The sequence below is a fragment of the Nomascus leucogenys genome, chromosome 4, assembly GCF_006542625.1.
Source record: "Nomascus leucogenys isolate Asia chromosome 4, Asia_NLE_v1, whole genome shotgun sequence".
In the NCBI taxonomy this organism is placed as follows: Eukaryota; Metazoa; Chordata; class Mammalia; order Primates; family Hylobatidae; genus Nomascus; species Nomascus leucogenys.
The window spans coordinates 3109300-3121660 of record NC_044384.1 but is presented as its reverse complement, the minus strand read 5'-3'; the positions used below and the strand labels follow the sequence as shown (position 1 = coordinate 3121660).

Sequence of the window (12361 nt, the reverse complement as noted above, 5' to 3'; positions counted from 1 at the left end):
GAAAAATGTGTCTTTGTTAATGCATCTCAATATAGCCCAGAGAGCAGCGTCTACCGTCCAGTGGCTAAACGCGGTAGGGATTTCCTTATAGGCATTGTCTCAATCAAGTAAGTGGTCCAAGTTCTAGGAATGTACATTTTTTCCCTGTGTCCCCAAAAGGATTCAGTGCAAAACCAGAATAGAGAAAGCGAGGAGTCTTGGTTTTAAAACACGAGGTGTGATCGTAAACCAAAAATATCACTCAGCACTGCTTCCACGTCACCACTCGTTTTACAGATTTGAGTACTGAGATGCAAAGAGGTTCAGGGAGCTGCTTGCCGAGTCTGCTAGCTGTCTAGGGCTTGATCTTTAGACTCCACACCAAGTTAGACTCTTGTGGAGTGAACGTAGGATGAGAGGCTTGCGTTACCCACCTGAAACTCAGCGGCCTGTGGGGAAATTCACTGGCTAGTCATAGGAGAAAGGGAAAAGGGAAGGGAGAAGAATGGATTTTTAAATTGTATTTTTTTATTACAAAAATCTGTAGACTTACCTAATAGTAAGTTATGAAGCTATTGGCTAGAACTAACAACGTGCTCATAGACGAGAAAAATAAACTAGTATCTGTAGACAATGACATATACCAGTTAGTGTCTAGGGAATGAGGGAAGCTTCAATTGCTGCTGTTTACCAAAATAATTGGGAACGAATTTTCTAGTAAACACTGATGGATATAATAAATGGGAGTGTAGTTAATGAGATGAGATTTTTCAATTTTCTCTGTCATTTTAAAAGATGCATTTCTATATAATTGAAACAAAGGGCCCATCAGTTCCTCCTTTCAGTGGAAAGTGATGCCTCAGGACGGACAGATTGCATCGTCTGGACCATCCGATTTTGTCTGTGTGACTGAAAACCAACCAACCAACATGTCTCCTGGTCCTTATTCCTGTAGTTTCCAGGTTGCACGTGGCGGATTTTTGCACGCACCCACAAAGTGGCATTTGGGACCTAGGCTGTTCATTTCGGTGGTTGCACAAGTGGCCCTGAGAGTGAAGGGCGAATGAATTTGCTTTTTACTCTTTTTTCCTCCCAGGGTAATGTTTGATTCTTCTGGCACTCTCAGGAAATGCAGATACCAGAGAGCTCAGAAGTTAATCTGAAAAAACTCAGAGACAGAGAGCTCAGGGATGAATCTGTGTGGCCTGTTTAGAACCACAGAAGAGAGTGGTATCACTGTTTTTCTGAGCTGCCATGATAAGAAAGAACACAGAGGAATATCTGATATAATTTTTTTCTTGTGAAAGTGATAATATGATTCTTCGGTATACTTTTTGAATTACGAATCGTAAAATGTAGCTCTAGATGAAATAGATGCACCTTTTCTGCCATTTTCCCCTGCATCACACTTCTTTCGTGGCTCACAAAGATCCTTTACACCCCCAGAAACCTTGTTTAAGTGCTTAAATGATCCTCCTTAAAGATGCTCAAAGGAGACAGTCACCTAGGCAGCATTTTCTTTTCTCTCCAGGGAACTTCTGTTTCAATGCACGCGTATTTTCTACCTAAAAACCGGTGGGAATGGTAAACAGCAGACCCCCTGCGAATTATCTGAAGCTTAGGGTCATGGCATCTGTTTCCCATGGAAACTGGCCCAGCAGCTAAAACAGGCACCGATGAAATCAGTATTATTGGACAGAACACGTGTATCAAAGCCTGCAAGGCTGGAGATGAGGCGACACATCCGACTGTGAATGACGGGCCGTGGTGTCTCCCCTTTTCTTACTCCCCATCCCCCTGACTTCACAATGCTATGGCAATCCCGAGAAATCACAGAACACTGTGGTTCTCTTTGCAATATTAGTTAAATACTAGTTACAATACTAGTTAAATAATAGCTTCCTCTGAAAAAAAGCACATATATATGTGCTTTCCCCCCCACCCCCCCAAGGAAGCTATTATTCCATTTCTGGTCAAACAGCTCCTACCGTGCCTCAGGAGAGTATGTTAGACTTTTTTTTTTTAAGCAAGGTCAGGGCATTTTACATTTTGCAGTCTGGAGAGAATTCTTTTCTGTCTGAATGACAGATGCAGTTTTTCCTGTGTTTTTGCCCTTTGCCGGGTTGAAAATTATGTTTATTCCTGAATCATTGGCTCGCACGAGTTAATGAAAGTCGCGGGCATTTACTTTCTTTACAGAAAGCTGTGCACCATCCAGAATACCGGGCTTTTCTCTATGTCTGAAAAAATCCACAGACAAGCCTTTCGTTCTGATGCAGATTTCAGGTAACCTGAGGCTGTTACCTCAGCTCCCTGCAGACGATGCAGCTCCTTGCAGATACTGGGAATGAGAGCGCTGCAGGGTGGCGGCCGCTGGCACCGGTGGCTTGTGTGTGGTTTCCCTCCTGGTGCCCTACTCGGGAGGTTGTTGCTTTGCCCCACGACAGGAAGGATCAGCGTTTCTCCTCTTAGCCAACTGTGAGGCTGGATGCAGAGATTCAGACACTGCTTTTGTAGATGTGGTCGGGGCATATCTGGTCGTGTTTTCTCTCCCATGTTTCATGGGGAAGTGAAGTTCCCGTGGCCTCCTTTGGGGGTCTTTGCCTCTGTCCACTGGTGATACGGGGGTCGGCATCAGAGACCTCTTGGCACAAAACCCTGTGGGACCCACATCAGGGCTCTGGGCACAGAAGGATACAAGTCAAAGGTTGGCAGCCTGTGCTTCTGCCATTAAGTAAACCCTTTCAGTGGCTGCATTTTTCTGATCTAGGTTTAACCTCAAAGGGGAAGAGTTTTGACGCTGGGTTCCAGCTTCCTCATCCTGGTGAGAGTGCTGAAGAGGGAGAAGCAACGGAGGTGGACAAACGGCACCTGTCAGAGGTGAAAGCTGCTGTCAGATTGGCGAGGAAGTCCTTAAAATGGTTGTGTGCTTTCCGCCGGGTGGCTGTGCCATGGCCTCTCTGGTTGGCACCTTGATGGCAGCCCGCCCCCGGGTACCATGTTGCCACGGCGTCTCCATGCAGAAGCACACCCTTGATGACCACAGCTCCGGGAAGCAGGGTCTCTGTTCCTTGTCCTGAGAGACCCACAGAAACAATTCCTCTTCCTCATGGCAAGAGGGACTCCTCTCCCACAGGGGAGGCTTAGAGAGACGTCTGTTTCCCAAACGCAGATGACTTGGAGCTGATGGCCAGAGAGTGAAGTTCTAGTGCGGCTGCCCCCACCACGGAGCTTTTGAGGCTTGATTGCCATTTCCTTCTAAGAATGGTGGGAGCAGGGATTGATGTGAGGTTCACCACTCTGATTTTCATTTTACAGTTTCGGAAACTAAGGCCCCAGCACAGAAACTATAGCCTTGAGGGGCAGAGGGGCCATGGCCACCAGGGCTTTTTAGAGCCAGCGCTGCCCTCCCCAGCAGCTCCGAGGGTCACCAGGCCTCTTCCAGAATAGCACGAGTGTGGAGTGGCACTGGGGCAGGGTTACGATGACACCAATGTTTTCAGAGGACGAGGCTCCTGTGGGGCATTTGCATTGCTTTTCTTGCTTGATCAGCACAACATTCCATGGCATCTGCAGGACAGGTGACACTTTTGCCACCGTTGCTGTTTTACAGGAGAGGGAAGGAAGCTCAGAGAAGACAGACACCTGCCCCAGGTCCATGGCTATGACGCAGGGCCATGAGACCTGAGCCAAGCATTTTTGGTTCTTACTCCTGTGCTTTCCCATGGCACAAAATGCTTTGCCTCCTAAACGCCAATGTGCTGGGTGATGGTGGATTCAGAGGCAGGGCAGGTCTTTCCAGAAAGACCCTTTCCATGGGTGCCAAGGCTGAGGGGTGGACAGTGTCCTCCAAGGCAGGCCGGGAGCACAAGGGTCTGTGAGAACAAGGCAGAAAGGACATCCGAGGACTTGGAGATAGTGGCTGCTGGAAGCCCAGAGCAGAGCTGGAAGCCCAGAGCAGCCCCTTCCTGCTCAGGTCAGTGTCCTGGGCCCCAGGCCAAGCCTGGAGCTTGGAGGAGCTGGCACCGTTGGTGGGGCCGAGGGGAGCCACCCTGCCCAGGGCCACCTTTCCAGCTGCACCACAGGCACCCTCACTCCAGCCTCCAGCGCAGGCCCAGCACCGGTTCCAGGGAACTGCAGCACCGGATGGACAGGCAGGCGGGCAGGCAGGGGCTGTGCAGACAGAGGAACTGCAGAGAACAGTGGGTCTACTTCCCACGCGGCCATTCCCCATCGTGTGTGTTGCTCCTCTCCCCTCTGAATCCTTGCTTCCCCAGCTTGCTTTTGAGTTCTCGGATGTCGCACTATTCCCCTATTGTGCTCCCACTGCCCGCCTTCCATTCCTCAAAGAAAAGAGCCCTGTCAGCCCCGAGAGCACCGGTGTCTCTGGGCGTCAGGGAGCTCGGAGCAGGGTCCCGTTCCGGAGGGGGCACCGCAGCACGGGAGCCAGGCTGTTCTTTGCCTTGTTGCCTATTTCATAGCTGGGGTGTTTGCACAGAGTGTGTTTGCACAGAGAGGGAGAGGGAAGAGGAAGAGAGAGACACGAAGAGGGAGCGAGAGAGGGGGAAGTAGACAGACAGAGAGACAGGGAGGGAGAGGACACAGGGTGAGGTGGACTCAGGCGGAGACCCTCTGCTCAGCTTAGGGTGTGAGCGCCGTGGGCGCTGGGGGAGTTCTCGGTTCCGACTCTGCTGGTTCCTGGCCCTGCTCAGCCTGAGCCTTCCACCCAGCTGCTCTGTCTCCGTTGGGAGCTGACTTCAAGGGTCCTTTGTCACGGAATCCCTGCATTTTAAAATCCCTCTGTAGTTTAAAACCATTTAGTGCCTCTGGCCTTGCAATTCCTTCCTCCGTGGCTGGTGCCCTCACAGCCACTTTCCTGCAATAATAAAGCATCCCAAAGTACCGGAAGAAGACATTCAAACTCAAAAGCTCCTTCTCAGGGACAGAGAGGGAAGCCCCTCGCTTATTCTTCCACTCAATATACAAATGGCATGGGATTGCCACTGTCTTCGGGCAGGGGCACCCCTGGGGGCTCTCAGACCAGCCTGCCTGCCCCCTCTGTGTGCACCTCCTGCAGAGATGGGCTCTGTGAGCCAGGCATCGCCGGCGACTGCTCAGGGGGCTGGAGGGAGAAGTTGAGGCCTCTAGCACGCAGCCCTGGGAGGGTTCTCTGTCCATTGGGAGCAATGCTGGGAGCCCACACAGCCTGCCCAGCCTTTCGTTTCACCTTACGCTTATCTTCATTTTCCCTTCATTCCATAGATGTGTAAATACCACACACACACACACACCCCTACTGCTTTTCCTATCTGGACCAGAATGGGGTGTCCACAAGTGCACAAGTGCTGAGCGCAAGGAGCTGAGTCCTGGAAGCCTGCAGGACTTTTAACAACCTTCCCATGTGTGCACTGGAGTGTGAGCCCCGGGCAGCCACGTGGACAAAGCATTGTGCAGAGGATTTACTTATCTTTGGACAGGATTTTAAAGGTACATGCAAAACCTGTCTCGGATGAAACTGTGGAGAACAGAAGGGCTGCTTTTCCCTGATAAATAATTTTTTTTAGAAGAGGAATGAAGCCTTGTGTTGAGTTTCTTACTATGATCTGGACACCCAAGCCTGGGGCTCTCACCCTCTCCACTCTGCTTGGCGACACGGGGTTCCTGGCAGAGGCTCCATCTCTCTGTGGCCAGGGTCCACGGAGGACAGCGTGCCTCTCGTGGAGCAGGGAACGGGGTAGGGGGCAAGCCGCTACCTGCCAACGTGTCACACACTGGGTGCAGTACCACCGTTAGCTCAACCCTCCCGCATATCAGATCTTCCTCCACACAGTTAAAATCCTCCTCACCAGCACTGCTCTCCAGGGCGGAGCCAGCGGGGTCGGTGCCTCCCAGGCAGGGGCTGGTGCTTGCAGCCCCATCTTGGTCTCAGTGAAGCCCAGGTGGCCGCAGCCCCAGTGCACACCAGAGCAGAGGCCTCCCAGAAGGACAGGGGACCCTCAGAACTACCTGGGGGAGTGGTGGTGGTGTCCATCACCGAGAGCCCTCGAAAATCAAGTGCGGCTTCACAACTAGGACCCGATTCAAGTCAAACACAGACTCTTAGGATGGGCGTCCAAACCACCGAGACCCCCTCAGCGTGCATGGTTGCCTCCTCCCCTGTGGCTTCAGCAAGAAATCCTTCTCCCCAGCCGCCGCTGCCAGTCACTCCAAGTTCCACGACCACCGTGGGGCTCTCACCTGGCCCTTGTCTGGCCCCAGCTCCCCCAGGGCCCTTCTGCCCCCAAGCCCTGGCTTCCTCTGCTGCACTTTCAGCCACTGCCCTGGACTGGCCATCCCGGGGCCAGCAGGCACATCCTATTCCTCATGAACCCACTCCTGGCCCGCGGCGGTGCAGCCCTGGACAGCCAGGCCCTGGCATGACGTCTGACATGCAGCCACACCAGGCGGACGCTTCCCCTTCAGGGGCTTGGAGTTTTGGCATCCGCAGGCATCCTGTCCCCCGTGCTGCTGTGCTCCTTGCTGAGTGTAAATGGTCCCACCTTGCAGGCCTCTGAAGAGCGGTACCCCAGCTCTCCCTCCAACTTGGTGCTCCATTGAGCACAGCTGTGAAATGTTCGCACTATTTAAGTACTTGAGCAGATGTTCGCAAACTTTTGCATATTCCCATGCTTAAAAAGCCAGGTGCCAAGGTGCAGACGGTCGTGGCTTGGGCCTTGAAGGGGCCTGGTGGACGCAGGTTTGTGGTGACCGCTCCTAGTGTGCAAACGGCAGCCCTGCTCGCGGTGACGTCAGTGCCAGCTCTGGGCTTGTCCCCTTCCCCTTCTGGCTGTCCTCTTCTTTGTGAGTGCTCCTGGCACCTATGTGCTTTGAGAAGCCGTGGCAGCCACACAAGGAGATGAGGACAAGCCACAGCGATAGCCCACTTCCTATTTAGAGCTCAGCCGAGCTCAGGTGAGGACAGAGCCCAGAGAGACCAGACGTCCCAAGGACACTCATCGTTTAGAGCTCAATTCAACCCATGTTTAGTGAGTGCTAAATGTCTGCTAGGCACTAGTTTCCAAAGCAAACTCAGGCACAGGTATGCACGTGGCCATGGTCCAGGCCAGCCCTCAATACCAGAGCCACTCCCGGGCCCCTGCACGCGCTTCAGGCCTCGGCAAAGTGAGGCAGACCCTGTCACCAAGGCTGCCCATCATCCTGAGCTGACAGCCATGCCCTGTGCGGAGGATTCCCTCCAAGGATTCAAAGCCAGGTCCTCCATGCCTCTCTTGGGCATTTGTCTCTTCCTGCAGCTGCTTTTCCCCAGGGGAGGCCTGCCTCCCTGCTTTCACTGCCTCACAGATGCCCCTGGCAGTGACACTGCCTGCCCTGAGGGACAGTGGCTGAGAGCTCAGGCAAAGGCAGGTCACCCCCGGCCCCGATGGGTGGGGACCCGCCGGCGTCTTACCTTGTACATGTTGCACAGCCCAGGCTGGCTGCGGGCATGAGAGGGCAGAGGGCTCCGGCCCGGCTTTAGCCAGGGTACCTGCCGGGGGACACAGAGTGGGCTGCGTGAGTCCGGGTGGGCGCCGCCGGCAGTGCCCCAAAGTCCTCCAGCAAATCTCCTCTAGAGCTGGCTTGGCAAGAACCCAGAGTGAGGAGGAGTGAGCAGGGGATGGAGGATGAAGGACGACAGTGAGCGAAGAAGGCGTGTGCAGATGATGGATGATGGACAGACCAGCAAGAGGTGATGGGAGGTCAGAGGGCAGGCATGCGCCCTGAAGGACTCAGGAAATCAAGAGCAAAAGGAAAGTTTAGGGAAGAATTCTCTCCTCCAAAATCTATTCTGAGGCCCTGTATCAAACAATGGGACCAGGCCTCTTAATATGGCAGCAGGCACCAGCTGTGAAAGATTTCTAGGCTCCAGTGCAGAAGGCCTTTCCTAGCCTGGAGCAAAGTGCACTAAAAGGGTTTTTTGACGTCTACCATGGAATGGATAAATTTTACATTCCACTTCACTTGTAGAGTTGTATTTTTTCTTTTATAGCAGGTGTGTTAGCTTCTGCATTGGATTTACAAGTTGAAACTCTTCCTGCTCTGTGAAGGTTCAGTGAACCGAGGATGGACCTTTTCAGATTTTCTGCAGAGCATAAGGAAGTAATTTTTAGGAGCAATAGTGTTCAAAGTCACTTTAGCCAATTACTGAAAGTGGATTTTCTTGCTGACATTCTTCCTTGGTACTGGTGAAGGTTAGGAATTCAACATTAGTAGGAAGTTAATCTTCTCAGCAGGAGCAGGCGCTACCCACTCACCTGAGCTCTGCGGTTACAAATCTTCCTAAGTAGCATTAGCTCCTAACTTAATGTATTCTCTTTGTCAGTTACACGAGAGTATCTGCTATATCAATGAACTTTGAGGGCTGCAGTTGAAAGACCATTATTATAGGACCAAGGTAAGTGCCCTGCAAGAAATGTCTATTTCTTGACTATCAGCTACAGCAAAATGAAGACAGAGAGAGAAGAGAAAGAGGAAAGAGACTTATAGTGGTCAAGAGATGAAATCAGTGTAATAGGTTTCAGGAGATGTATTGGCTGCAGATGAAATGGATTCTTTTAACCAGGTTAGCAGCTGCGTATGCGTGAGAATAGAGTAGTTCCGACACTGAAGAATGTGGGCGCATTCTAGAAGTATTATGGAAAGTGAACACACCAGGGTTTTCAGAGGCAAATCTGTGGTGAGTGTGTGCTTAGCTGTACGTCTCCTAATGGATTCTCCCTGCATGAGACAGGCTATTTCTATATTAGCAGGAATTTCTGGTGACTTTAATTCATGACATTAAAGGTAAGTAAATTGAGTATTCACTTTAGAGGATGTCTCCGTGGACAAGCCTGCGGGAGTTGCTGTGTTGATGAGACTTGGCTGTCCTCATAAGCAGTGACTCCCATCAGCTGGCGTCCATGAGCGTGAGCAAGTGTACGCTATGTACAGGGCCAACAAGTGAAGAACTTTTCATTTATTTTCCCTCCATCTCCTACAATGGCTCCTCTTCACAAAGAAGATCATCACTGTGAGACGTGTTCTCGTGGCTCTGGTGGGCTGGTGTGAAGCCCCTCTACTGACTCCCCGTCTATCCATGGGGAAGGCAGGTGGCTGGGGTAGCCATAAGGCGTCCCATTGATGGTTTTCAGGAAATGCAACCTGTAACCCCAGCTGCCTGCCACTCCCAGAGCCAGCAAGAGGGGGGACAAATGCAAGGGCCAGAGAAGACGAAAGGCAAGAATAGCCTCTTAGGAGAAATTGTGTGCGCTAAGCCCATTTTTATGGGGTTCCCTCAAAAGAGTTCAGTGTTCTTTAGCTGTTTCTTCTTTTTTACTACTTTTTTATGAAGTAGGATGATTTCAGAGCATTAAGAGTGTGCCGATAGCCATAAAGGAAAAAACTTTTAAAAACGCTGAATCAGGGTTTGATAGGAAATGTCCACAGTTCTTAAATTTGAATCAATATCTAAGTGATTTTCACGAGTGCTATTGTGTGTTTTTTTCTAAGGATGATCTATTCCCTCAGATGTAAAGCCAAGCTCCTAATTCACCGATCAGAATTGCCTGTTATCAAATGTCCAGACTTTTTATCAAAGGAAAATCAACAATGAGAGAAATGAATGCTTTAAAATGCAAATGAGCTTAAAAGGAGGAGATGAGTTAAGACGAGGGTCTGATGGGACATGAAAGGCAGGACCACATCCAAGCCAATCACTTATCTTTACTACTCTTGTTTCTAATTTCTCAAAGACCCCAAGTTTCACCTTCATCTCATACACTCATGATCATCCTTCAGAGAGCCAGCACCATCCCCTCATTTCAGTGTCTCGAGGTTCCCGTGACCCCCCTTGTGTGTGAGCTCCCGGAAGTCCCTGTGGGCACTGGCACCCATGTGCATGTTCATTCAGGAAATGCTGGTGGAGCAGGCTGTGTCCGTGACAGCACCGGCCAGTGGGGTCTGCTCAGCGTCCACCCTCCCTAACATTTGCAGGATGATGCTTTGAGAGAAACACAAGAAACTTCAGGCAGAATCAGAATAGTCATCATAGAAAGACCAGAACACCGAACTGTGAGGGGAGAGAAGAGAGTAAGACGTCTCTGTGTAGTAAAAGCAGATGAGTGAGCAACTGTGAGCTTCCCGCACAGAAGCATAGGAGCTTGGGTGCTCACACTTACCTGCCAGCTGTGTCACCAGGCCACAAAAATGCCGGCAACACGGTACACTGACGTAGGGGGTGGGGGTGGGGCAACCAAAAACGACAACTTAAAAAAGTTCACATGCAGTTAGTACACTGTCCTTGGTCTGTTAAACTGTTTAATGGATGCATAAAAAGGCAGAAAAATCTATAAAGCAAAAAGCTCATAATAAAATTAAATCATGATACAACCACCACAGGCAATTACCATCAAATACATTACCATTATTTACAAACGCATCGCTTATACAGATGAAGTTGCAAAATCACTGCCAGTACAGACACATCCAGTCTCATTAACTACTGTCTATTCATACAACAGCGACAACGGCAGCTCCTGAGACCACAGAAGGACACAGTGACCAGCTGGTGACTGAGCCAGGGTGGCCTCCGATCAGTAACTGATCAGAGTAATGAGACTTGGAGAAGAATGCCTATAAGAAATCTCAAAACGTATGTGTTTGGGTGCAGAAACAAACGCACTCTCCATATTTGGATTTTCTCTAGAAGAATCTGTGGCCGAATCTCTCATCCAATGGAGGCACTGAGTGGCCGGATCAGTTACCACGCAAGCTCACGATGAATGCGATGGAATCTGGTTCTGTGTGCACACTGCACTCTGGGGAGGGAGGACACCCCTGTGTGTTGCTACCCTCCGTGCTGTCTACTGTATCCTTCGTGTGTCTCCAAATGGTACATGCCCCGTGGGATTACAGAACACAGCTACAGAATTAGGATCTCATGTTAACAATGAGGAATTAGGTTACTGTAGAACTAAAATATGTTTAATGAAATTAAAGCACAATGGGAAAAAAATCAGGCAACAGAACATTCTGATTAATTTACAGGACTGATTATACCCCACAGCACTGAATGCAAACAGTTTTCCTCCATACAGTCACAATTAGAGGCATAGAAGTCACACTGAATGCTGAATAGAAGAATGCTGAGAAGAGCAGGTTATAAATGAAGGTTTTCATGTAAAACAGAAAAATAGACAAAATCATCAGTAAGAAGCTAGCTTTCAAAACCTCCCTAAAAGTACATGGCATGGAGAAGTGGGGGACTGGGATGTCCTGGCTGCTTCCTGCTTTGGGAACCGTCCAAGCGGCACATCACCGTGTCCAGCTTAGGTGTTTTGTGAAACCTTACTTCCTCCACATAAAAGGGAAGGAACGGTTTCCAAAGCTAATGTTTCCAGGCTCTGCCCCGTGACACTCGAGTGGCCTCAGATATGAGCACTGGCACAGAGTGATGCTGGAGAGGTCACTTGGAGAGGAGCTGCCGGGCCAAGCACACGCCAGTCTTGGCGCTAAGTGCCCACCCATTCCTCATGTGACCCTGACATTCTGGGGAGCTGGGAAACCTGCCCCTTAAAGGCAACAACACTCCTTTCTTTCCTCTCACAACAAAGGAGCATGTTCTCCGTGAATGCACTTTTCATTTACGGCTCTCAAAAGAATATGCCTTCTCAAGGAATTTTTAATGCACTTTCCTTGAATGTCAGCTCCCAGCAACACAAGCGTGGGTGTTGTTAGGGCATTCCGGGGCTTGGGGGCGGCCGCGCCAACATGTGGTACCAGCGGCCATGTGCCCTCAAGGGGAGGGAGGAAGAGCACAGGAGGGTGGGAGGGGGACAAACAGCCCCTTTTATAGGGTCGTGGGGGGCTCCATTCAGAGTCTGGCAGGAATCTGCCAGGAAAACCTTGTTCTAGATGGGAAGCAGAAGAACTGTGTGCAGGGCAGGCCGCCGTGGTCCTGAGAGACAGGGCCTGGGCCTTCCAGCGCTCCTGTTTGCACACCTCTTCGGCCTATCCCAAGGACCTTCCTAGCATATAAAAACGGGGGCTCTCCTGATTTGTCAACAGAGCAACAAATAAAAATAAAAACAAAACCAAAAATTCCTCCACGGCAGCCCACACCAATGAATACCCCAGATTTTTAGGGCCATTGTGGGTTTGTAGCTGGGTGTAGAGAGTTAAGCTTTCATCTCCCAGGTTTACAACACTTTGTGATAAAATAGTTCAGTGGAACAATACACACCCCCCCGTGTGCTTTCCCCAGGGAGGCCTCACAGCTGCTCTATGATCACACGTGCAAATGTTAGTATTTTTTGTACCTTTGGCATCAAAGGGCAAGCATGTTCATTAAAAAGTCTTCTATATTCAA

The 12361-nt window shown here is 50.4% G+C and overlaps 1 protein-coding gene across 7 annotated transcripts in view; it reads right to left on the bottom strand.

The window, feature by feature from the left end:
• Window positions 1–12361, bottom strand: part of MBP (myelin basic protein) — a 155277-nt gene that overhangs the window by 22709 nt on the left and 120207 nt on the right. For 4 of the 7 annotated variants that reach the window (XR_004029605.1, XR_004029606.1, XM_030810249.1 and 1 more), the window contains exon 5: window positions 7427–7504. The exons of the other annotated variants lie outside the window; for them this stretch is intronic. Coding sequence is in view for 2 of the 4 variants with exons in the window: in XM_030810249.1 (XP_030666109.1) it covers window positions 7427–7504 (78 nt within the window). In the remaining 2 variants the exon portion in view is untranslated. The remainder of the gene's footprint in view (window positions 1–7426; window positions 7505–12361) is intronic. 7 annotated transcript variants of the gene reach the window in all.